General features: G+C 47.1%; 1 protein-coding gene across 6 annotated transcripts in view; it reads left to right on the forward strand.

Moving 5' to 3' along the window:
- Positions 1-618: 618 nt before the first annotated feature.
- MLH3 (mutL homolog 3) overlaps positions 619-25,250 on the forward strand; it is a 36,995-nt gene continuing 12,363 nt past the window's right edge. For 3 of the 6 annotated variants that reach the window (XM_060181270.1, XM_007533827.3, XM_060181271.1), the window contains exons 1-9: positions 619-665; positions 2,680-5,986; positions 11,014-11,112; positions 12,788-12,873; positions 14,599-14,703; positions 15,608-15,680; positions 20,245-20,316; positions 22,989-23,100; positions 24,102-24,261. In XM_060181270.1, coding sequence (XP_060037253.1) covers positions 2,734-5,986; positions 11,014-11,112; positions 12,788-12,873; positions 14,599-14,703; positions 15,608-15,680; positions 20,245-20,316; positions 22,989-23,100; positions 24,102-24,261 — 3,960 coding nt within the window. In that variant the 5' untranslated portion in view covers positions 619-665; positions 2,680-2,733. Of the gene's footprint in view, positions 666-1,135; positions 1,199-2,679; positions 5,987-11,013; positions 11,113-12,787; positions 12,874-14,598; positions 14,704-15,607; positions 15,681-19,047; positions 19,172-20,244; positions 20,317-22,988; positions 23,101-24,101; positions 24,262-25,250 lie in introns of those variants that run through there. The other 3 variants (XM_060181269.1, XM_016192845.2, XM_060181272.1) reach the window with 3 other exon arrangements.

Genomic DNA, 25,250 nt, shown 5'->3' on the forward strand with positions numbered 1-25,250 from the left:
AACCGGGGCGTGTCTCAGCCGTGTCAGGGCGGTGTGTACACCACAGACCCACAGCGTGTCACCCAGCACCTGTCACCCATGGGGTATCACCCAGTGCCTGTCACCCACGGGGTATCACCCAGGCCTGTCACCTACAGCATGTCACCCAGTGCCTGTCACCCACGGGGTATCACCCATGTCCTGTCACCTACAGCATATCACCCACGGGGTATCACCCAGCACCTGTTACCCATGACCTGTCACCTACAGCATGTCACCCAGCGTCTGTAACCCACGGGGTGTCACCCAGGGCCTGTCCCAGGGCAGGGTGATCCTGGCTGGAGTCGTGTGCACATGGGGGGCTGGGAACTTACACCCCGGAGACAACAGTCTCGTCGCCAATAAAAAATCAGCTTAAATAGAAGGAAATGGAAGGGAAACCCGCTTCCGTCAGTACCCTGGTGTCCCTGAGGCTGTGGCTCCCTCCTCCGAGCACTTGTTCGCCCCGCGGCGAGGGGACAGTGACAGGCGACACGGTCGCCAGTAACAGCCTGAGCTCAGCCAGGGCCGCCTGGTGCGCATGCGCCCCGCGCCTTGTGCGCACACGCACTCGGAAGCGCGCGCCAGGACATTCCCCCGTGCACGAGCCTCGCGACCCGAGGTGCGCGCGTCCAGCGTTTGCTGCGGTTAGTATCGGGGGCTGGTGGAGCGCGACTTGCAGGGTCTTGGCGGAGAGCGCGCAAAGAGAGGTTCACTCGGGACTCTTGTGATTCCACAAGGGCCGTAGCTACCGCCGCAGGGCACCGAGGATGCTCGGCCGCGTCATGGCCGCCAGCTCGGCCTCCGCGGCGTCGGAGAAGGCAGGGACTGAGCGGACGCGGTGGGCGGGGGCGGACGCGCTCCTGGGCGGGGCTACGGACTGGGCCGCTGTTGGGGGTGGGGCGTGGTCTGGTGCGGTGGGAGGGGCCTAGGCGTCCCTGGGCGGGGCTACAGGCAGAGGCGGTGTCGGGAGGCTGGGTCCTGGGCCGGCGCGGTGGGCGTGGCTGTGCGCAGGGACCGGCTAGGTGGGAGTGGCCAAGGCATCAGCCTGTTAGGTGGGCGTGGTTGCGGGCATGGGGCGGGGCTTGGGCGGGAGAGAAGGCGGGGCGCTCTCCCGAGAAGAAGGAGCGAGGAAACGATCAAGTTCAGGGAGACCCATAGCATCATCATTATTACCAAGGTAGTTTTGCCACGAATCTTTAAAGACCTAAGTAGCACCGGTGGGAAAGAATGTTAGTAGTAAGGACCTTCTGAAAACTTGTGTCGACATAATAAATGAACGAGACTTGTACATGATGCAAAAGGGCCTGTAGTGAATCGTGCATTCTCAGCCTTATCCTTTCTCCCAGCATCTCCCCTTCCCTTCCACCAGGATTGTTCCTGAAATAATCACTGAAAACCCAGATTATGCTTAGCGAAATAAGTAAAAAGACTTATTTCCACTGGATGGTTTCACTCAAATGTGGAGTCTAGAGCACCGAGACACATGAACTTGAAAAAATTAAAAAAGAAACAAGCAAACTGTTTCTAAGACTTTTTGAGAACTTTGGCGGTGGGGGGGGGGGAGATAGCTTAATGGTTATGCAAACAGACTCTCATGCCTGAGGCTCCAAAGTCCTAGATCCAATCCCCCATACTGCACCATAAGCCTGAGCTGAGCAGTGTTTTTTTTTTTTTTTTAAACGCACTCTGGTGGTTATCTTTGGGGGGTGGGAGGGTGGGGACACAGAGCTTTGATGGTGGGTGTCGTATGGAGCTACATATTATCTTACAATCTTGCAACCTACTATTAATCAAAATGAAAAAATTTCCTGCTCTCCCTTCACTTCTCTTATCACAGTGCCTCAACACTTCATTGAACTTTTATTATTTTTTTCTTTCTAAAAGTCATGAATCATTATTGTGTAATGCATGGATGTTGTGAAACTGCTTTGACATTTGTTTCATGAATAATTTCTAATGAATGTTTCTTAGCCTAAGTTACTCTGGGCATCTGTTTTTGGTGAACTGATTAAAAATCTGAGCACTATCGTATGGGTCAATTTTGAGTGTGATTATGAGTTCACTTTAGGGAATGTGGAATTTAGGAAAACAGTGAAAGTATTGGAACTAGATCTATTGCTTTGGATGTCCGTGCATCAAGCGCGAGCCATGTGATCTGCTTAGATACCTGGGCTGTATGCTCTGTTTTTGTTTTTTTCTTGTATTTTTAAAATTTTCATCAGAACACTGCTAGACTCTTGCTTCTTGTGGTGCTAGGGATTGAACCTGCACTCTTTGGCACCTCAGGCAGGAAGGTCTTTCAGCATCACCAGTATGCTATCACCACTGTATATTTTGTTTTGTAAAGCGGTTTCATAATGCCTTTGAGAAATGTGTAATTGAGTCTTTCTTTTGTAGTTGTTGGACAGGACAGAGAGAAATGGAGAGAGGAGGGGAAGACAGAGACGGGGAGAGAAAAATAGACACCTGCAGACCTGCTTCACTGCCTGTGAAGCCACTCCCCTGCAGGTGGGGAGCCGGGGCCTGGAACCGGGGTCTGGATCCTTATGCCGGTCTTTGTGCTTGGCGCCATGTGTGCTTAACACGCTGCGCTACCACCCGACTCCCCTGTAACTGAGTCTTTCATGGTGTCTGTACATGTCTGCTTCCTCCCTGCAGGCAGCTATTTCCTGCGACAGAAGGAACCAGCATTGTCACTGGCTCACCACTGCCATGATCAAGTGCCTGTCAGCCGAAGTTCAAGCCAAATTGCGTTCTGGTCTGGCCATAGGCTCCTTGGCCCAGTGCGTTGAGGAGCTTGCCCTCAACAGTATTGACGCTGAAGCCAAGTGCGTGGCCGTCAGAGTAAATCTGGAAACCTTCCAAGTTCAGGTGATAGACAATGGCTGTGGGATGAGGCGTGAGGACCTCGCCAAGGTGGGAAGTCGCTACTGCACGAGTAAATGCAGCTCCCTAGAGGAGCTAGAGAAGCCGAGGTTTTATGGCTTCCGCGGGGAGGCCTTGGCAAGCATAGCTGACATGGCCAGCGCTGTGGAAATCTCGTCCAGGGAAAACAGGACGATGAGAACTTTTGTGAGACTGTTCCAGAATGGAAAAGCCCTGAATGTCAGTGAAGCTGAGTTGACCAGACCCAGTGCCGGCACAACCGTGACCGCGTATAATCTTTTCTACCAGTTACCTGTAAGGAGGAAGTGCACGGACCCCAGGCTGGAGTTTGAGAAGGTTCGGCAGAGGATAGAAGCGCTCTCACTTCTGCACCCCTCCATCTCGTTCTCTTTGAGAAATGACGTTTCTGGTTCCATGGTTCTCCAACTCTCTAAAACCAAAGACACGTGTTCCCGGTTTTGTCAAATTTATGGACTGGCTAAGTCCCAAAAGTTAAAAGAGATACGATTTAAATATCAGGAGTTTGAGCTGGATGGCTTTATCAGCTCTGAAGCACACTACAATAAGAACATGCAGTTTTTGTTTGTGAATAAAAGGCTGATTTTAAGGACAAAGTTGCACAAACTCATTGACTTTTTACTGAGGAAAGAAAGTATTATTTGCAAGCCAAGGAATGGCCCTGGCAGTAGACAGATGAATTTGAATCCTCGGTACCGGTCGAACCCAGAACTGCACGGCATCTATGTGATCAACGTGCATTGCCCATTCTGCGAATATGACATTTGCATGGACCCAGCGAAAACACTCATTGAGTTTCAGAACTGGGACACTCTCCTGGCTTGCATCCAGGAAGGAGTGAAAATGTTTTTGAAAAAAGAGAAATTATTTGTGGAATTATCAGGTGAGGACCTTAAAGAATTCAGTGAGGACAATGGCTTTAGTCTATTAAGTGCCACACTTCAGAGGCATGTGTTCTCAGACGAAAAATGTGACCAGCTCAGTTTCCGGGAAGCGTGCAATAATATTTCAGATTCCTACGAACTATTTAATTTGCGGTCAAAAGCTGTGAAAAGGAAAGCTAGTACAGAAAACAGAAATCCACAGGATCCCAGGGATTCCGAAACTGCCACAAAACAGACAAGTGATCCGTTATCCTACACTTACGAGTTAGATGGCTCAAGCCATAGTGGGGCGACAGTGTCCTCTTTATCCATGAAGGACAGCTCTGGCCCAGATCTGAGGGGCTCAGAAGAATTAAAAACAGAAGCATCAAGACTAGTAGGCAAAAATGAGAAACCTGACCAATGTTGCTCGGAGCTTCATTCATCAGAAACTTCACGGGGGACCAGTCCAGAGATGTTTTCCAGCCCCTCTCAGACATGTCACCGTGGAGGAAATGTTGAACTGCAAAGCTCGGGCACTCCGGCTAGTAGCACGGCTACCCTCATCCTGAACAGCCAGTCACTGCAGAACCGATTGGAGAGGTCAGAAGAGGCGACTAAAAGGGGATACCAACTTCCATCTTTGGAGACAATAAGACTGAGAGCACACGCTGCTCAGAGAAAGGAGAGGGAAAGAAAGAAAGACCCACCTTCTCCTGGAGGGGGAAGGAGTTTTAGTTGTGGACACGTTAAATTGTCTTCCACTGGATTTATAACTCACAGAGTACAAAATGAGCAAGTGAAATCAAGCGAGACAGAACATTTATTTAAACACTGTCTTGGCTCTGGTCCTGTGAGTGTCCGAGGAACATTTGGAAATAGAACATGCCATCCATATGAGGCTCCAAGCATCAAAGATCTAACCAGGACTTCCAGTAAGGAATCTACCCAGCTGCTTGCCACGCACTTGCACAGACCCAGTGTCACTTACAGAGTTGAGGCCAAGCCTGTAGCAACTGACAGAGAGTCTGCTGTTTTTCAGGAAGGCAGTGAAAAATCTCACACAGGTTGCGTATTGCCCGACACAATTTCTTTCCCCTGGTGTAGACGTGTTGCAACCGATAGTAAGAAAGCAGGTAAGTTAACTGGCTCCTCGAGGCCTGTATCCCATAAGAAGCTAAGCTTGAGTTCACAATTAGGATCTTTAGAGAAGTTTAAGAGACAGTATGGGAAAATTGAAAATCACCGGAGCCCAGAGGTAGAGGAAAGCAATAACTTTGAAATCACTGCTGATTCCAGGATTCCAGTGGAACCTAATCTTTCGCTCAAAGACAAAATCCACTTAGGGAATGCTGACATTGCTGGAACCACAACTCAGAAACATGGTGATTCCAACAGTAGTTGTCCACCGGTACGCCACATCCTTGATTCAGAGAAGCTTCCATTCTCCATGGAAGAAAACTGTTTGGAGCAACAAGTTCCTCACGTGAGAGAAAGTCCTCTAGTGCTACAGGACTTAGTACATGTTAACAGAACCCCGTGGGAGGCTGAGAAGTCACTGGAATCACTAGCCTCAAAATTATCCAGAATGAAAGGTTCCGAAAGAGAGACTCAAGCAGTGGAGACGGTGAGTCAACTTACCGAATGTGCACAGTCAGGAGCTAGGAGGGAAGCTGAGGACACGTGCAGCGAGTTGTCCCTGGACTCTTATAGACCGTTTAAAAAGGAGCATGAAGAACCCGGGGATGGCATCATCCCGGCCTCAGACTCCGTCGCATGGGAGATTGCTGTCGCTAGAGATGGGGAGACTCCTTCTAACAATCACAGAACTGAGAACTCTGTGACACCAGAACTCTGTGTACTACCCTCTGATGATGTCCTGTTCATCAGCGAAGACCCAGAAGCCCTTAGAGCTTCACACCAAGAGGCAGGAAGTCCTGACTCTGCTAGCAGGATGTTGGCAAGTCACACGGCTTATCCTGAGGGTGAGGACCCGACAGCAAAGACTCGCTCTGAAAATGAAGAGCCAGACACCTGCTCTTTGGATTGGCAGCGACACTTTGATGTGGCCCTGGGAAGAATGGTTTACATCAACAAAGTCACTGGACTCAGCATGTTCTCAGCACCCACCCAGGACGTTCAGGTGGCTTGTACTAAAAACCTGACAACAGTGGCCGTGGATGTCCTCCTCGAGAATGGTAAGTGTTTACCGGCGTGTGGCACTTCTCAAGCTGGGGACAGTGCCCACAGGGCACAGTAATCCTGGCCCATAGAGACTATCTCAGCAGACAGAACGTTTTTTAATTTTATTATTATTATTATTATTATTTTATTTGCCTCCAGGGTTCTTGCTGGGGCTCGGTGCCTGCACTACGAGTCTACTGCATCAGTGAGAAATTAGGAGGGGAGGGGAAGATGGGGAGAGAGAAAGACACCTACAGACCTGCTTTACCTTGTGAGGCGACCCCCTGCAAATGGGGAGCCAGGGGCTTGAACTGGGATCCTTGCACAGGTCCTTGCGCTTTTTACTATGTGTGCTTAACCCGGGGTGCCACTGCCCGGCCACAACAGAACATTTAAAAAAACATTTTATTTATTTATTATTGGATAGAGACAGAGAAATTGAGAGGGAAGGGGAGATAAAGAGGGAGAGAGACCGAGAGACACCTGCATCCCTGCTTTGCCACTCACAAAGTTTTCCTTCTGCAAGTGGGGGCTGGGGGCTCGAACCTGGTTCCTTGTGCATTGCATCACGTGCAGTCAACCAGGTGCACCACCACCAGACCCTGCAGATAGAATATTTTGCAGCTTAATTATAAAATGTATCTTATGAGGATTCTCTTAAATTTGATCTCTGAATCTGTACGTGATGGGGATGGAGTTGAATGGCTGGGGAGACAGCTTGGTGCTTCTGTAAAAAAGCCTTTCCTGCCTAAGGCTCAGAGGTCACAGGTTCAGTCCCCAGCACCACCATCAGCCAGAGCTGGGTTGTGCTCTGGGAAAATAAGTAGGTAAACGACATAGACTGAGACAGAGCGAGGTGTGTCAGTGGGTGTACACACGTGTGAGAGTAAGACGGCCGGGTTTAATGAAAGCAGTACATCGGCTCATGCTTCTCACCCCTGCCCTCCTCTCCCCCAACTACCCGCCTCTCCTGGAGTTTGTTTCTCAAAGTCTCTGCAGTGCCAGCATGTAGTACCTTCTGTAGTTGGCTGCCATGACTCCCAGAGAAGGTCATCCTGTAATCATACCAGATTTCCAGGAAAGTCTGTGGCTCAGTACAGGACTATATTTAAAAACTTTTCTTCAGGGGGCCGGACTGTAGCATAGTGGGTTAAGCCACATGGTGTGAAGTGCAAGGACCGGCGGGAGGATCCTGGTTTGAGCCCCCGGCTCCCCACCTGCAGGGGGATCGCTTCACAAGCGGTGAAGCAGGTCTGCAGGTGTCTGTCTTTCTCTCCCCTTTCTGTCTTCCCCTTTCTTCTTTGTCTTGATTTCTCTCTGTTCTATCCAACAACAGCAGCAGTAACAGCAAGGGCAACAAAATGGAAAAAATGGCTTCCAGGAACAGTAATTCATAGTGCAGGCACCGGCGATAACCCTGAAGACAAAAAAAAAAAAGAAAAGAAAAGAAAAAGAAAAAGATTTGACCATAAATTTTTAGAACAGAGATTAAGTACCTACCTTTATAACTATGACATCACTGAAGTACGTATGATTATATATTTGATTTGTTTGTGGTAGAAGAAACTGTTATTCACAAAAACACTGGTGTGACTTTGAAATCACAGCACAAAACTACACCAGAGCCTAGGCTAGGACCCTGAGTTCTCAGGCCTCACTCAGCATTCAAAGTGACATTGTTTTGGCAGCATGCTGAGGGCCAGATGTTGGGAGATGGTAAAACTGATTCCCATCTGGTGCTAATCTTGGTTTTACATCAAGAGAATAAACACTAAACGTGCATTCATGTTAAAAGTCTCAAGTGCTGTAAGAGGATGTATATCACATGAGTATAATTGCCAGTTTCTTCACAGAATGAATATCTCTTGCAGGAAACTCTGAATATTTAATTTAACGCTAAATAAAATCTTTCTCAATGGTATTTTCCTTGTGGGCAAAAAAAAAAAAAATCATTGTAATAGCTTCTAAAGCATTAAGAGAGAGTTCTGTCCTGAATCTTTGTAGTTTGTCTCTTGACTTACACAGAGTGCCTATCAAAGGTAGTAAGGCATTGATGCCTACTTTATTTATTTTATAGAGAGCGATACAGAAGGAAGGAGAGAGAGAGAGAGAGAGAAGAGAAGAACACTGCTCAGCTCTGGCTGATAATGATGCTGGGTGTTAAGCCTGGAACCTCAGAGCCTCAGGCATCCGTCTCTGCAGGACCACCGTGCTGTCTCCCCAGTCCTTAACTCCTTCTGATATGATGATGATGATGATGATGATGATGATGATGATAATGATAATAATAACAGTCCCGAATTACATTAAGCTGGGGAGGTTTGCTTAAAGTGGCGGGGAGGAAGCCTTGTTATCACACTCATTGTAAACACGGTCTGTTAAATAAACCCGTGTGTCTAGAGCATTCCCACCTGCTCTCTGGATCGGTAGGTTTTATTTTGAACCTCTGAGGGCCATGTCAACCTGTAACATGGATTCCCTATTGGAAATGAAAGTGTTTTGGAGGTAGAAACAAGTCCGATGACACATGGCACCTAGGTGCGCTATGAGACTGCAGCCCCAGCACTCTGGCAATGGAGGCCTGGGGAACCCTGTGGAACCCTGTTTAACAGGCTCCGTCAGACACATTACTAAGGGATCACTTCAGTTGTGCAGAAGAGAAGGAGAGAGAGAGAAAGAGAAAGAGAGAGAGAGCGAGAGCAAAGGAGAGAGAAAGAGAGCCAGAGCATCACTGGCACGTGATGCCAGGGATTGAACTTGGGACCTTGTAGACCTTGTACTTGAGAGTCCAATGTTTTACTCATTGTGCCATCATCTCATGATCCACTCTAAAGGTGATTTTTAAAATATATATATATTTATTAATTTATTATAGAGGAAGATAGGAGGAGAAAGAAAGAACCAGATATCACTCTGGTATACGGGCTGCTGAGGATTGATCTTGGGACCTCATGCTTGAGAGTCCAATGCTTTATCCACTGCGCCACCTCCTGGACCACTAAAGGTGATTTTTTCTTTATCTTTTTACTTTTTTGGATAGAAACAGCCAGAAATCAAGAAGGGGAGATAGAGAGGGAGAGAGACACCTGCAGTCCTGCTTCACCACTTGTAAAACATTCCCCCTGCAGGTGGGGACCTGGGGCTTGAACCTGGGTCCTTGCACATTGTGACATGGGTGCTCATCCAGGTGAGCCACCACCCAGCCCCTAAAGGTGATTTTTTAAAAAATGAGTTTATATATATTTCCCTTTTGTTGCCCTTGTTTTTTATTATTGTTGTTGTTAGATAGGACAGAGAGAAATGGAGAGAGGAGGGGAAGACAGAGAGGGGAAGAGAAAAACACCTGCAGACCTGCTTCACCGCCTGTGAAGCGACTCCCCTGCAGGTGGGGGGCTCGAACCAGGATACTTATGCTGGTCCTTGTGCTTTGCACCACGTCAAGGTGATTTTTAAGAAGTGTCCAATCTCTAACCCTTGGCAGAGTTTCTTTTTTTCTTTTTCTTTCTTTCTTTCTTTTTTTTTTTTGTAAAGCCCTGCTTAGTTTTGGCTTATGGTGTTGTGTGGGATTGAACCTGGGACTTCTGGCATGAAAGTTTTGTGCAGAACCACGTAGCCCACAGTGTTTTTCTTTAAAATAACTTTAATGCTGCCCTTTCTTTCTCAAGTGACACACCTCATGCCTACATTAGTCTGAGTTCATCACTCTGGTGTTTGTCCAACAGATTCATCTCTTTTGTTCCTATTCAGAAACTGTCAAGTTCAGCAGTTGAGGTTCTAAGACATAAATCAGATCAGTTCTTCCACTGGGGAGACTTTCGGCAGATGAACTTTAGGGGTTGCCTTTGAAAACTCTTCATTCATTCACCTGTTCACTTATTCGTCTCTCTAGTTATCTTTTTTTTTTAATTTTTCATTATATTTATTTATTGGCTAGAGACAGTGGGAAATCAAGAAGGTAGGGGGAGATAGAGAGGAAGAGAGACAGAGACACACCTACAGCCCTACTTCACCACTTACAAAGCTTTCCCCCTGCAGGTGGGGACTGGGGGCTTGAACCTGGGCTCTTTTGCATTGGAACCCGTGCACTCAATCAGGTGCGCCACCACCTGGCCCCGTTATTTTTTCTTCTAATAGAGACAGAGAAGGCAGAGAGAGTGAAAGAGCCCACAGCACCCAAGCTTCCTGCAAAGCGGTGGGAGTCAGACTTGAAGTTGGGGCACGCATGTGCATGGCAAAGGAGTGCGCTATCCAAGTGAGCTATTGTTTCTTCAGTTGTAGTTCAGACTGTGCCTTATGCAGCCAACTTCACTGCCTTTCCTTTCTGCAAAGACAGCTACCCAAACACAATCGTGATACGATGAGGTAAGTAGAGACTTAGCCTGGGTCTAAGAGACATACGCATTGGGAGCTTGGGAAGAATGACAGTGCGCTGCTGCTTCCTGAATGTCTGCTACAGGGCTTGTCAGCTGTGGCTCTGGGGACAGAAGCGGAAAGGCTTTGTCTTTCACACTGGAGCACGGGCAGCTGCATCTCTACCATCGTCTCTGAGATGCCAGTAGCGTCTCTTCTATATTTATCTATTTATTATTGGAGAGAAACAGAGAGACATTGAGAGGAGCGGGGGAGATAGAGAGGGAAAGAGACAGAGACACCTGCAGCCCTGCTTCACCCCTCCTGAAACTTTTCCCCTGCATGTGGGGACCAGGGGCATGAACCTGGGTCCTATGTGAGCGCTTAACTAGATGTGCAGCCTCCTGTTCCCACAGTAGCATTCCTCACCGAAGTCGTCACAACCAAAAATTATCTTATGACCCCACCCAAATGGCCCTTGGGGGTCTACTTCAGGTTCTCATTCTGCTTGGTATATATGGATACATCCACATCGGTCGGTAAGTTAGAATGATTTTGCTAAAGAACTTCCGACTCTCGACTTAGTGTTTAGCTTATGTCTTGGTTCAGTTTGTGCAGAGATTCTGTATAAGTTAGGTTCCGAATACTTGAATCTGAGTCCGAATGTCTACCTTTTCTGTTTGCTGTTTAGGATTCCAGTATAGGTGCCATCCTTTTAGAAGCGACCTTGTTCTTCCTTTTCTTCCTAGAACACAGGAGGAGAGGGCTGTGGTGATGCAGAGTGACCAAGGTAGGCACCATCACAGAGACCACTGGGGCACCTGGAACATGCTGTACCACCTAATTACACAAAAACAAAACACCGAAGCAAAGCAGACTTGGGTTATTAAGCTAGATTCATGCCAGCTGTGCCTTACTGGAACTGCGGTTCCCCAAGGTCCTGTTTAACAGCAGAACGAAGTGATTCAGTGCTGTGCATTTCAATCAGAAATTACTTTCCCAGACTCAGAGTCAACACTGAGTGATTACACACACAGTCTGTGGGGCCTCGTGATTAAGAAAAGGTCTCTTTTCCTTCTTTCTTTCCCTCTTTCTTTCTCTCTAAGATTTGTTCTTTTATTTATTTTTTAAAGACTTGTTCATTTATTAATGAGGGAGAGGGAGGATAATGTGATGCCGGGGATTGAACTCAGGACCTCATGTTTGAGAGTCTGATGTTTCACACACCACCTCCTGGGCCACAGTGTATTTAAATTAAAAAAAAATTTTTTTTTGGGTTACAGTCCATATTGCAGTAGTTTTATCTTAGCAATACTCTTTATCTTCAAGAGAAGCGAGAGATTAGGGCTAGGTGGTGGTGTACTCAGTGGAGCACCCACATTACCAAGTTCAAGCCCCCACTCCCCACCTATAGTGAGGACGCTTCACAAGTGGCAAAGCAGGGCTTCAGGTGTCTCTGTTTTTCTCCTCTATTTTCCCCTCCCACTTTAACTTCTGTCAATTAAAAAGAGGGGGGACAGCTGGGCTGTAGTGCAGTGGGTTAAGCACACGTGGTGCAAAGCACAAGAACCGGCGTAAGGATCCCTGTTCGAGCCCCCGGCTCCCCACCTGCAGGGGCGTCACTTCACAAGCGGTGAAGCAGGTCTGCAGGTGTCTGTCTTTCTCTCCCCCTCTGTCTTCCCCTCCTCTCTCCATTTCTCTCTCTCCTGTCCAACAACAGTGACAGCTATAATAATAATAACAAGGATAATCAACCAGGGCAACAAAAGGGAAAAAGAGAGAGAGAGGGAGAAAGAAAGAAAAGAAGGAAGGAAGAAAGAGATGGCCACCAGAAGTAGTGGGTTTGTAGTGCTGGCACCACGGCCCAGCTACAACACTGTGACAAAAAAAAAAAAAAAAAAAAAAAAAGATTAATCTCCCCATCCCCCAAAGAGCTAAGGCACATTTGCACCCAGAGGGAGTGAGAATGCAAATTTGAACCCATTTCACCAGGACTTGTGTTCTGAAAGAGCTCTTCCTAAGAGAGTTGGTGGGAAATATGATGCCAGGAGATACAGTCACCAGCTCTAGTGTAAAAAGTGGGAGATCAGAAAGGGGAAGCACAAAGTAAAACTTGGGCAGGTTGGGTGTATTGCACCAAAGCAAAGGACTCTGGGAAAAGGGAAGATGGCAGGGGGTTGGGGACTTTGGGGTCCTGGTTCTTGATGGTGGAGAGAGACCTAAGCTTGGATGAGAGTATTTTGCAGAGATGAGAGGTTTTATCCATGTGTCAACAACTGTACTTTCAACCATTAACCCTCCCAATAAAATGACAGGAAAAAAAAAAGTAACACATCAAACAGTGTAGAGATGGAGCAAACACGTGCGTCTGGTCTTTGGCTTTTCAGCTGCTCTGTGCATAAGACAGCGTCTCCCCTTCCTCTGCGGCCCGGGCTACAGCTTTGTCTTCCCCTCTGCCCCGCCAGATGCTGTGGGTGATGGCGCTGGTAGCCAGTCTCTCCAGTCTTTGTTCTCAGCATGGGACAACCCAGTGTTCGCCCGCTGTCCACAGGTGGGTGTACAGCAGCTTTCCTGCTATTTTCAAATGCTGGGCTGGGAGGTCACTCAGTGGTAGAGGTCACTCAGTGGTAATCATGCTTTGATTGTGTAAGGCCCTGAGTTCAATCCTCAGCACCATAGGAAGTGCTCTCATCTCAGTCCTTCTCACTTCGTTAGTTTCTCTCTCTCTCTCTCTCTCTCTCTCTCTCTCTCGCTCTCGCTCTGGCTTTTGGTGGCGCAGAGGATTGAACCTGGGACTTCAGAGCCTCAGGCTCGAGAGTCTCTTTGCATAGCCATTATGCTATCTCCCCTCCACCCCACTACCTCTTTCTTAGCTTCTCGAGAAAATAAATAGTCGCCAGGGTCCTTGAAAGCACGGGGTTGTGATTTGGAGCTGGCACGATGCTCCATTCTCTCCCTCTCTCATTAATAAATAAATATTCACAAATATAACCAATTAAAAATTGAATTTATTTAAGGCAGGTGTGGGCATGAATGAACACTCATTTGTAATTATGAATATAAAGTGGGTGTGTGCGAATAATTTGCTTGGAACCTGATGTTTCATATAACGAGGAAGAATCGGGATTCAGAACATTTAGAATTAAGCAGGTATATTACAGTCTTGTAGCTGTACTATTTTTTTAAAATATTTATTTATTTATTTTCTCTTTTGTTGACCTTGTTTTATTGTTGTAGTTATTATTGTTATTGATGTCATCGTTGTTGGATAGGACAGAGAGAAATGAAGAGAGGAGGGGAAGACAGAGGGGGAGAGACAGACACCTGCAGACCTGCTTCACCGCCTGTGAAGCGACTACCTTGCAGGTCCCCACCTTCAGGGGGCATGAACCAGGATCCTTACGCCAGTCCTTGTGCTCTGCGCCACCTGCGCTTAACCCGCTATGCTACCGCCCGACTCCCTTTTTTTGTTTGTTTGTTTTTAGTATTTATTTATTCCCTTTTTGTTGCCCTTGTTTTTATTGTTGTAGTTATTATTATTTTTGTCATCATTATTGGATAGGACAGAGAGAAATGGAGAGAGGAGGGGAAGACAGAGAGGGAAAGAGAAAGACACCTGCAGACCTGCTTCACCGCTTGTGAAGTGACTCCCCTTGCAGATGAGGAGCCGGGAGCTCGAACTGGGATCCTCATGCCGGTCCTTGTGTTTTGCACCACCTGCGCTTAACCTGCTGTGCTACCGCCTGACTCCCAGTGTTGTTTTTTGTCATCAACTTTGTAAACAAAAATTTATAAAAGATTAAAAACTCTTCTTGTTAGTGTGAACAGATTGGTGGGGATAGATTTCATCCTCATATCATTCAAGAATTATTTGGCTAAGGGCCAGGTAGTGGTCCACCCAGTAGAATCTTCAAGTTACCATGCACAAGGACCCGGGTTCAAGCCCCCAGTTCCCACCTGCAGGAGGAAAGGTTTGAGAGTGGTGAAGCAGAGCTGCAGGTGTCTCTCCCTCTTTCCCTATCTCCCCTCCTTCTCTCCTCTCCTCTCCTATCCTCTCAATTTCTCTCTCTTTCCAAAACAAAATAAAACAAAATGAGATCAAGTAAGAATTATTTGACTAACAATTCATAGAACACTTTGAATTTTCTTGAGTTCTCTGAAATCAGTCTACCTCTAGTAGGCTCTATGAAAATGAATGTTTTCGAAGCACTTTTGAGATCTTCGGTAAAACACGTGAAAATTTAGAATCTGGCTGGTTTTGCTGGGTCTCTTCCAGGTGGCTGTTGATGTGAGCAGTGGGCAGGCCGAGAGCTTGGCGGTGAGAGTCCACAACATCTTGTACCCCTACCGCTTCACCAAAGACATGATCCACTCAATGCAGGTAAAGGGTGGAGAGCTCGTCCAGACATATATAGGACCTCAGCCTCAGCGAGGCGCATTCTTCTGAAACTATTTAATGACACAGAAGATGCTGGCTGGGGCATGTATGCTGTTGCTGTCGTTTTAATCTCTCTGGAAGTTTTGTCATCAGAAGAAAAGGCATGCTTGAGAAAGCCCCAGATGGAGGAACTCCTTAGCAAAAGGGAGCCCAGTCTCCTCTGCCCTTTCTCTGGGGCCTCTGGCTGTCTCTATGGAGAACAAGTCAGCTCAGGCTGACCTAGATCAGCCCCTGACCCACCAGTGCCCTGCTACCCCAGAAATGGGCCAGGGCAGTACTGCCGACACCGAGGTGGGAAGGGAGGCTTGCCTGGACCCAAGAGAGAGTAGACACTGCTGTCTAAAGTCAGTGACGTTCGTTCGTTCGTTCGTTCATTCATTAATTCATTCATTCTACCAGAGCCCTGTTCAGCCCTTGTTTGTGGTCATTTGGGGGACTGAACTTGGACTTCAGAGCCTCAAGCACGAGAGAATTTTCTCATAAGCACTATGCTGTCTTCCTTGCCCAACCGTAGTTTTCAAATCACCGCTCAGGAGAACTTGCTCCTCTTCAGTGACTTCCCTTGCTTGAGCAAAAAATTGTAAAATTGATGTCTGCCGTACTGCCAGCAACCTCTGCTACAAGAATTGCTGTCACCCCCTGTGTTCTGAGAACATTCCAGGTCTACAGTGTCAACACAGCGACTGCAGACAGACTGCTCGGTCTGTCCTGCCATGCAGCCTCCTTCCCGGCGACTCCCTGAATCTTAGGAGAAAGATGACTCTAAGTACAGCTTACCTCTTTCTATATGGACATGACTTTGCTAATTTTTATTTTGTATTGTTCCATTTATTTGAATGTCTGACAGGTTCTCCAGCAAGTGGACAACAAGTTCATTGCCTGTTTACTGAGCACTGAGCCCACACGGCGTGGAGAGGCAGGTGAGTGAGGGTTTTGGCTTCCCTAGCCATCAGCCACCTCCTTCCCGGGTCATTCTGTGCAGGCAGCACAGCTGCAGTGGTTTGGACAGAGGGAAATTAATTTTAGCAAACAACTGTTATTATTTTACTCAGCTCTGGCTTATGGTGGTGCAGGGGATTGAACCTGGGGCCTCAGAGCCTCAGACATGAGAGTCTGCATCACCATTATGCTGTCTCCCCTGTTTGATTCTGGACAGCATATGTACCAGAGTGATGTCTGGTTCTTTCTCTCTCCTTCTCCCTTCAAATAAATAAATAAATAAAATTAAAGAAAGAAAGCTTCAGAGCTGTGTTCCCACTCTCCCTCTCTCCCTCCCTTCCTCCTTCCCTCTGTGTTTAAAAAGAAAAAGTTTAGGGGCCAGGCAGTGGCACACCTGGTTAAGCTCACACATTATAGTGCCTCAGGACCCAGGTTCAAGCCCCTGGTCCCCACCTGCAGGAGGAAAGCTTCACAAGTGGTAAAGCAGGGCTGAAGTTGTCTCTCTCCCTCTCTATTTCCCTTCCCCTCTCAATCTCTCTCTGTTTCTGTTCAATAATATATATATATATATAAAAGAAAAATTTTATATGATGAACTCTATTAGGTTTGCCTGGCCCCGACCCCACCGCATGGAGGGAGCTTCAGTGCTACGGCCTCCCTCCCTCTCTCTCTCTCTGCCTTTCTGTTTCTTGACCAAAACAAAAGATTCCCCATCTCTCTGGAGTCAGGTGCAGGGGCTCTTGGTGAGCCGCACTGACTCTAGTTTCCTTCCGGTGAGGGCTTTCCCCTCGTGCTTTCCTGTTTCTTCATGGCTGTGCTCCATCCAGAACCTTCTGGATCTGTCACAACCAGCTGAGATCCCTCCAGGGACTTAAAAGTCCAACATTTGGGAGCTTGTTTTGTCACTGAACATGCTGTCAGGAACATTGTTTCCTTTAAGTCTTGAGTTTTGTTGTTGTGTTTTTATTTTCTTTTTATATTTATTTTCCCTTTTGTTGCCCTTGTTGTTTTGTTGTTGTTGTTAGTCATGTCATCATTGTTGGATAGGACAGAGAAATGGAGAGAGGAAGGGAAGACAGACACCTGCAGATCTGCTTCACTGCCTGGGGTTTCGAACTGGGATCCTTATGCCGGTTCTTGCTCTTTGTGCCACGTGTGCTTAACCCACTGAGCTACCACCTGACCCCGAAGTCTTAAGTTCTTATGTCATGAATTCTATTTTAATCTTTAGTAGAATTAAAAAAAAAAAAAAAGGGCATTCTCTGTTTTGATCAAATTTGAAGGAGAGCTTTTATTCCAGAGTCATCATTAGCAATAAACCTAACCCCTTTGAGTAATACAAAAAAAAGGCTATAAAAATAAAGAAGGTATTCTGTAGGCTTGGCTTTTTGGGTCAGAACATTTTGCCTCCTGTCTTTCACTTGAGAGTCTAAAGCCTTGCTACTTAGAGTCATGGTCTGTGGGGGCCAAGAGACAGCTCATCCAGTAGAGGGCCGGCCTTCCCAGGCACAAGCCCCTGGGTTCAAACCCTGGTACCATAGGGGAGTACCACAGCACCAGGAGAAGCCCCTGGATGATGGGGTGGTACAGTAATGCCTTCCCTCCCTGTTTCTCTATCTCCTTCTCCTTATCTAAAACAAAGAAAAGAAGGGCTGGCGGAATAGTGCGCCTGCTTTAACACGCACACGGCCCAAGTTCAAGCCCAAGCCCAGGCCCGAGCCCACCACACTGGAGAAAGCGCCAGTGCTTTGGCCTCCCCTCCCCTCTTCTCTGTCTCTTTCTAATCGGAAAAAAGCCAGCCAGACCAGTAAAGCCCTAGCAATGACAAAAAATTTTAAAAGTCAGAGCTGAGAAGCGGGCGTCCACAGTCAAGCCACATCCCCCACTCTCTGTTTTCAGGGTGAGAGAGACAGAGCGAGACAGACCAGCGCTTTGCTGAGGGTTTGGATCTGCATGATTCTACCCCTCCTAGAGCTCTTTTTTCTTTTTACAGATTTTATTTTTTTATTAATGAGAAACATAGGAGGAGAGAGAAAGAGCCAGACATCACTCTGGTACATGTGCTGCTGGGGATTGAACTCAGGACCTCATGCTTGAGAGTCCGATGTTTTATCCACTGTGCCACCTTCCAGACCACCTCCTGGAGCTCTTTTCTGTTCCAGATAGTGAGTAGAAGAGAGGGAGAGACAGAGGTTCTCTGGAGGGAGACACAGAGTTTCTATGGAGGAGGAACAGCACAGCCCTGCTTCACTGTCCATGAAGCTTTCCCTTGGTGCAGAGCTCAAACTCCTCTTCCTCCCTCCCCTTTCCTCTTCCTCTTCCTTCCTCCTCCCTCTCTTTCTTTTTCTTTTTGCCCCCAGGGTTATTGCTGGGGCTTGGTGCCTGCACTACAAATCCTCTGCTCCTGGAGGCCATTTTTTCTCATTTTGTTGCCCTTGTTGTTGTTGTCATTATTGTTATTGTTACCATTGATGTCGTTGCTGGATAGGACAGAGAGAAATGGAGAGAGGAAGGGAAGACAGAGAGGGGGAGAGACAGATAGACACCTGCAGACCTGCTTCACCACCTGTGAAGCGACCCCCCTGCAGGTGGGGAGCCGGGGGCTCAAACCAGGGTCCTTGTGCTGGTCCTTGCACTTCGTGCCATGTGAGCCTAACTCGCTGCACTACCGCCCAGCCCCCCTCTTTTCTTTTTTTGTGTCTTTCTTTTCCCCTCTTTCCTTCTTTTTTTTTTTTAAAGATTTTTTTAAAAGACTTTATTTATTTATTTATTTATTAATGAAAAAGATAGGAGAGAGAAAGAAGCAGACCTCACTCTGGCACATGTGCTGCCAGGGATCGAACTCAGGACCTCATGCTTGAGAGTCCAAAGCTTTGCCACTGTGCCACCTCCCGGACCACCCTTCTTTGTTTTTTAAAAAAATATTTTTCAGGGAGTCGGGCGGTAGCGCATTGGGTTAAGCATGTAAGGATCCCAGTTTGAACCTGCGGCTCCCCACCTGCAGGGGGTTCGCTTCACAGGCTGTGAAGCAGGTCTGCAGGTGTCTTATCTCTCTCTATCCCTCTTCTCCCCTTCCTCTCTCCATTTCTCTCTGTCCTATCCAACAATGACGACAACAATAAGAATTACAACAATAAAACAACAAGGGCAACAAAAGGGAATAAATAAATATTTTAAAAAACAAAAATAAAAAATATTTTCAAATTTATTTTTACTTTTTTATTATCTTTATTTATTTATTGGATGGAGACAGCCAGAAATCAAGAGGGAAGGGGGTGATAGAGAGGAAGAGATATAGAGAGACACCTGCAGCCCTGCTTCACTACTCGAAAAGCTTTCCCCCTGCAGGTGGGGACCAGAGGCTTGAACCCAGGTCGTTGTGTTCTATAACATGCGCTCAACCAGGTGCGCCACCACCCGGCCCCCTTTCTTCCTTCGATGTATATATTTATTGATGAGAAGAGGGGAGAGAGACAGGTAGATGCCCAGAGATTATTCTGGCACATGCAAAGCAAGGAGCCTCCTGCCTGAGAGCCCCACAGCTCCTCCACTGCACTGCTGATACTTCCTGGCACATCAGATCCACGTGGAGTGTGGCCCAGGACAGAGCACACTGGATAAAGCGCTGGATTCTCACGCATGAGGTCTTGAATTTGAACCCCCATACCACATCTGCCAGAGTGATGCTCTGGGTCTCTCTTTCTCCCTCTAGGCAAATAAATAAATCTCAATTATAGAAATTCCTGTTCCTGTGTCTGTAAACAAAGTTTTATTGGGATAGTTATAACTGTCACATATTGTCTGTGATTGCTTTGGTTCAGAGTGGTGACAAAAACCATATGAAAAAAAAATTATCATTATTATTTTTTCTGATTTCTGATCTAACGTATCCTGCTTCTTGGGTTGTAGTTTGCAAATTGAGGTCAGCTGGTGTAGTAATGCATTATTTAATGACCCTACACTGTATCAGATTTGAGTTAATAAAGCAAATTCATGTTTAATAAATAAAACATTAAAGGCCTTAACCTTGTTCTATAAATAAAAACTAGTGATCTAAAGAGTTTTCCACCAGGGATTAAACATTCGGCAGTCTTCTCCATAATGGCTTAGGTAGAAATCTGTTTCACAGGGGTCCAGGCGATGGTGCACCAGGTCAAGCCACATAGTATAGTACAAAGCGCAAGGATACGGATTCGAGCCCCCAGCTCCCCACCTGCAGGGGGTCACTTCACAAGTGGTGAAGCAGGTCTGCAGTTGTCTATTTTTCTCTCCCTCTCTATCTCCCCCTCCTCTCTCAATTTCTCTCAGTCATATAAAAGAAAAAATATAAAGGAAAAATGGCGCCAAGAGCAGTGGATTCATAGTGCTGGCACCCAGCCCCCAGCCATAACTCTGGAGGCAAAAAAAAAAAAATCTGTCTCACTTCATGTTTAAAGTAGTTTGGAATAAATCGTCCCTTTTCTCCCTGGACACAACATGATGGTTATGGCTGCCATCCTTTTCTGAGCTCAGAAGCTGCAGTGACTAACCCTTGTGACCTTCCAGGTGGGAACCTGCTCGTCTTGGTGGACCAACACGCAGCCCACGAGCGTGTCCGCTTGGAGCAGCTCATCGTCGGTAAGGGGCTGCTTGGATTGGACGGGGCTTGAGAGTGCGCCAGGAGGGGGCTTGGAGCAAGGCCCACACCCACAGGCTGTGTGTGTGTTTTAATTTATTTATTTTGTATAAAGACAGAAATTGAGGGAGTTGGGCGGTAGTGCAGTGGGTTAAGCGCATGTGGCGCAAAGGGCAAAGACCGGCATATGGATCCTGGTTTGAGCCCCCCGCTCCACACCTGAAGGGGAGTCGCTTCACAGGTGGTGAAGCAGGTCTGCAGGTGTCTACATCTGTCTCTCCCCCTCTCTGTCTTCCCCTCCTCTTTCCATTTCTCTGTCCTAGCCAACAATGATGACATCAATAACAACAATAATAACTACAACAGTAAAACAAGGGCAACCAAAGGGAATAACTAAATAAATATTAAAAAAAAAAAAAAAGACAGAAATCGGGCGGGGGAGACAGCATAATGGTTATGCAAACAGACTCTCATGTCTGAGGCTCCGAAGTCCCAGGTTCAATCCCCCGCACCACCATAAACCTGAGCTGAGCAGTGCTCTGGTGTTTCTCTCTCTCTCTCTCTCTGCATCTCTCTCAAAAATAAAATTAATAATAAAAAAAATTTTTTAAAAAAGACAGAAATCCAAAGGATAGGGAAGATGAAGAGAGTGAGATACACACCTGTAGCCCTTTTCACCACTCGTGAAGCTTCCACTCTGCAGGTGGGGAGCTGGGGCTTGAACCCAAGTCCTGGCACACTGTAATGTGTGCGCTCAACCAGGAACACCACCACCCAGCACCTCAATTGTCTGTCTGTTTGTTTTTTTCCCTCCAGGGTCATTGCTGGGGCTCGGTGCCTGCGGTATGAATCCACTGTTCCTGGAGGCTATTTTTTCCCGTTTTGTTGCCCTTGTTGTTTATCATTATTGTTGTTATTATTGTTGTCATTGTTGTTGGATAGGACAGAGAAATCAAGAGAGGATGGGAAGAAGGGGGAAAGAAAGTTACCTGCAGACCTGCTTCACCGCTTATAAAGCGACCCCCCTGCATGTGGGGAGGTGGGGACTTGAACCAGGATCCTTACATTGGTCCTTGCGCTTTGTGCCATGTGCGCATAACATGCTGTGCTACTGCCTGACCCCCCCTTAATTATTTTTTAAACCCCATATCCTTAGAGAGAGAGGAGAGAGGGAGAGATACCAGAGTATGGGTGGCTCCACGGCACAGAAGCCTCCCTCGTGCTGTCCATGTTGCTAGGGACCAAACCAAGGTCCCTGCTAAACCAATTCCTCCTGGCTCCTGGAGAGTTTTTCTACTTGTGATGGACTAAAGTCCTCTGGTCGGCTTCTTTTGAGGCTGAGAAGGTGCAGTTGGTGTTACTGATTGAAACATGAGAGTGTCAATTCCGTGGTCCAGAGCACACGTGTGTTGATCTTCCTCAGAGAAGTGGGTGTTTTTTTTTTTTTTTTGTTTTTGTTTTGCCTCCAGGGTTACTGCTGGGGCTCAGTGCCTGCACCTTGAATCCACTGCTCCTGGAGGCCATATTTTCCCCTTTGTTGCCCTTGTTTTTGTAACCCTGTTGTGGTTACTATTGCCGTTGTTGATGTTGCTCGTTGTTGGATAGGACAGAGAGAAATGGAGAGGAGGGGAAGACAGAGAGGGAGAGAGAAAGACAGACACCTGCAGACCTGCCTCACCACCTGTGAAGTGACACCCCAGCATGTGGGGAGTCCGGGGCTGGAACCGGGATCCTTACTCGGGTCCTTGCACTTTGTGCCACAAGCGCCCAACCCACTGCACCACCGCCGACCCTGTTTTTTTAAAAAAATTAATTTATTTATCCTTTTGTTGCCCTTGTTGTTTTTCATTGTTGTTGTCATTGTTGTTGGATAGGAGAGAAAGAAATGGAGAGAGGAGGGGAAGACAGAGAGGGGGAGAGAGAGACACCTGCAGACCTGCTTCACTGCCTGTGAAGCGACTCCCCTGCAGGTGGGGAGCCGGGGGCTCGAACCAGGATCTTTCAGCCGGTCCTTGCACTTTGTGCCACGTGTGCGTGTGCTAAACCCACTGCACTACCGCCCGACTCCCAAAATGGGTGTTTAAAGGTCAGGCCACTCTGTTGTGACGTCCCTGTGGAGATGTGACATGCCCAGTGCTCTAGGCACCCTTCACCACTCCCCAGGTGGGGCCACTTGATCAGTTTTTTACCCCACCCCAGCACTGCTCAGCTCTGGTGTTGCTAGGGATTGAACCTGGGATGTTTGGTGCCTCAGGCATGAAAGCATTTTTGCAGAACTATTGTGCTGTATCTCCCCAGCCCCAGATCTGTTTTTGATTTTAAATTTCATTTGCTTTTGAGTCAGTTGTGTAATCAAACTTGAACACTCAAGTGTGAACATTTCTCAAGGGAATATAAGGAACTCTCTTGTCTCCAAGTCCCTCCGTGTAGCCAAGCCCACTTCTTTCCCCAGAGATGACCAGTATCAGTCTTTTGTTAGGGATCCTTTCCAACTCAGCATGTCCTTGCCAGTCTTTGTTATCTCATCTTCCCAAGTGACAAAATACCAGTTCAAGTCGTAACAAGCTGAGCACGATACCTGTGCCCACAGCTGTGTTTTACCACATGCATGGTTTTTATTGAGCCCCGGAGAATTGACTTCCTGCTCCTAATCCACCCATCTTTTGTCCATTAGATTCCTATGAGCATCAAGGGCCACAAGGCTGTGGTCGGAAAAAATTGCTGGCTTCTACTATAGATCCGCCGCTGGAGATAGCAGTGACGGAGGAACAGAGGAGACTCTTGAGGTCAGTGGCACCGTGCAGATGTGACACCGACCCGCAGGCTCATGGAGCTTCCATCAGGTGTGAGCACAAGAGCTATCCCATCCTCCAGTGAGGCACCTGGGAGCAGCCGAGGCTGCAGACCTGCTCCAGGCCGCAACAGCCATCCAGCGGGGTAGCCGGCACCCAAGGCAGGTCTTGGTTCGCAGGGCTGTTCTTACCACTGTAGCACAGCTGTTGAGTATAGGATTGAGTTTCCCTGCTAATTTTTCCCAGCAGTTGGCTTCTACCATTTCTTGGAACCATCAGAGTTTCTGCGGTGCTGTTTCTGAAAGCAAAGTCACTGCAGTAATTGCTTCCATCCAGCTCCGCCTTGGTTCATTCTAGCCCTTCCTTTCATGACCATGATCAGGCTGGGCCATAAGGCAGGGCGACAGCACAGTGAGTCACAAGATAGGACCCTGTCCTACTTTGGAGCAGCGCACGTTATTGGAGATGAAAAAGAAAGAATTGTCTCTGAATTTGTCTCAGGTTTGGGAATATGCTACTGCCAATAGAGCTCCGTCCCTGGAGCACAGTTTATATTAAAGGCAGGCCCACTGATTTACATCCCATTAGTCAGGACTTGTCAGTTCCTGGGGCCGTCCATTACTTCTCTGTTTAATGCTGATCTAAAACATTCTCAGCCCCTTCATTTCTGCCAAAGTCCTGTAACTGCCAGCAGTAAGGAGACACTAGCAATTCCTCAGTGGAGAATAAAAATTTAGGAATAAGACTTACGAACAAATTGATTCTCTCAGTGGAAGGAAGGGGGTGGAATGAAAGTTACTACATGTAATTAAACAGACATTTGATAACAAAATCCTAAAAAAATAAATAAGTCAGAAAAACAGTTTAGCTCTTCGAGTTCCTGGCTTTTTTTTTTTTGTTTTGTTTTTTTGAGAGACTATCAAGCTGTCAGGTTTCTGGATCCAGTCCTGAAATGTGGAAAAGTAGTATCTGTACATCTGAAGTTCTCTCTCTAGGTGTTACCACAAAAACCTGGAAGACCTAGGCCTTGAGGTGACATTTCCAGACACCAGTGACTCTCTGGTTCTTGTGGGAAAGGCTCCACTCTGCTTTGTGGAGAGAGAGGCCAGCGAGCTCCGAAGAGGAAGATCTACTGTCACCAAGAGTATCGTGGAGGTGAGGCCCCGGGGGAGGCTGGGAAAACCACTGGGTCCTGGCAGTCTCGCAACCTCGCATCTCTAGGAGTTCCCCTTACTCCCGCCTTCCCTCTGTCCCTCTCTCCTACCAGAGCACTGCTGGTACTGGGGGCTGAACCTGGGACCCTTGGCACCTCAGCTGTGAAAGTTTATTTACATCACTATTATTCTACTTCTCTATTTTTTTTTAAATTTATATATTTATTGGATAGAGATAAAAAGAGAGATGAGGGGGAGATAGAAAGAGAGATGTGTAGGTGTGATTTAGAAAAGAAGAGAAGGCAGTACCATAGGAAAAAAATGTGCAAATATATAAAATATTCATAGTTATAGACATAATGGTCAGCCAGGGCCAGGCAGTGGCACACTTGGTTAAATGCACACACTACAGGCCCTGGGTTCAAGCCCCTGGTCCCCACCTGCAGGGTGAAAGCTTCATGAATGGTGAAATAGGGCTGCAGGTATCTCTGTCTCTCTCCCTCTCTTATCTCCCTCCCCTCTCTCAATTTCTCCGTCTCTATCGAATAATAAATAAAATAAAAAGATTTAAAAATGAATTTAGTTCATATATTTGCTTAAAAAAAAAAAGAAGAGAGAATAGTCACCCCATATCTCTGACCTTGGGAGAACTACTACAGATTCCAATGGAGGGAATGCAGGTGGTCTCTCTGTCTCTCTTCCTATCACCCCTTTCCCTCTCAATTTCTGGATGTCTCCATCCAATAAAGATCAGGAATAAATACATAAGACAGGTATCTCACTGCAGCTCTTGAATCCTGGGCTTGCAGCAGGGGGAGCAGGGGGTGTGTTTCTTGGTCTGTATGTTTGTTGCCCTTGTTTTATTGTTGCAGTTATTATTGTTGTAGTTGTTGTTGGCTAGGACAGAGAGAGGATGGGAAGACAGAAAGGGGGAGAGGAAGACAGACACCTGCAGACCTGCTTCACCACCTGTGAAGTGACTCCTCTGCA

This window comes from Erinaceus europaeus, chromosome 22, assembly GCF_950295315.1.
Source record: "Erinaceus europaeus chromosome 22, mEriEur2.1, whole genome shotgun sequence".
Taxonomy (NCBI): Eukaryota; Metazoa; Chordata; class Mammalia; order Eulipotyphla; family Erinaceidae; genus Erinaceus; species Erinaceus europaeus.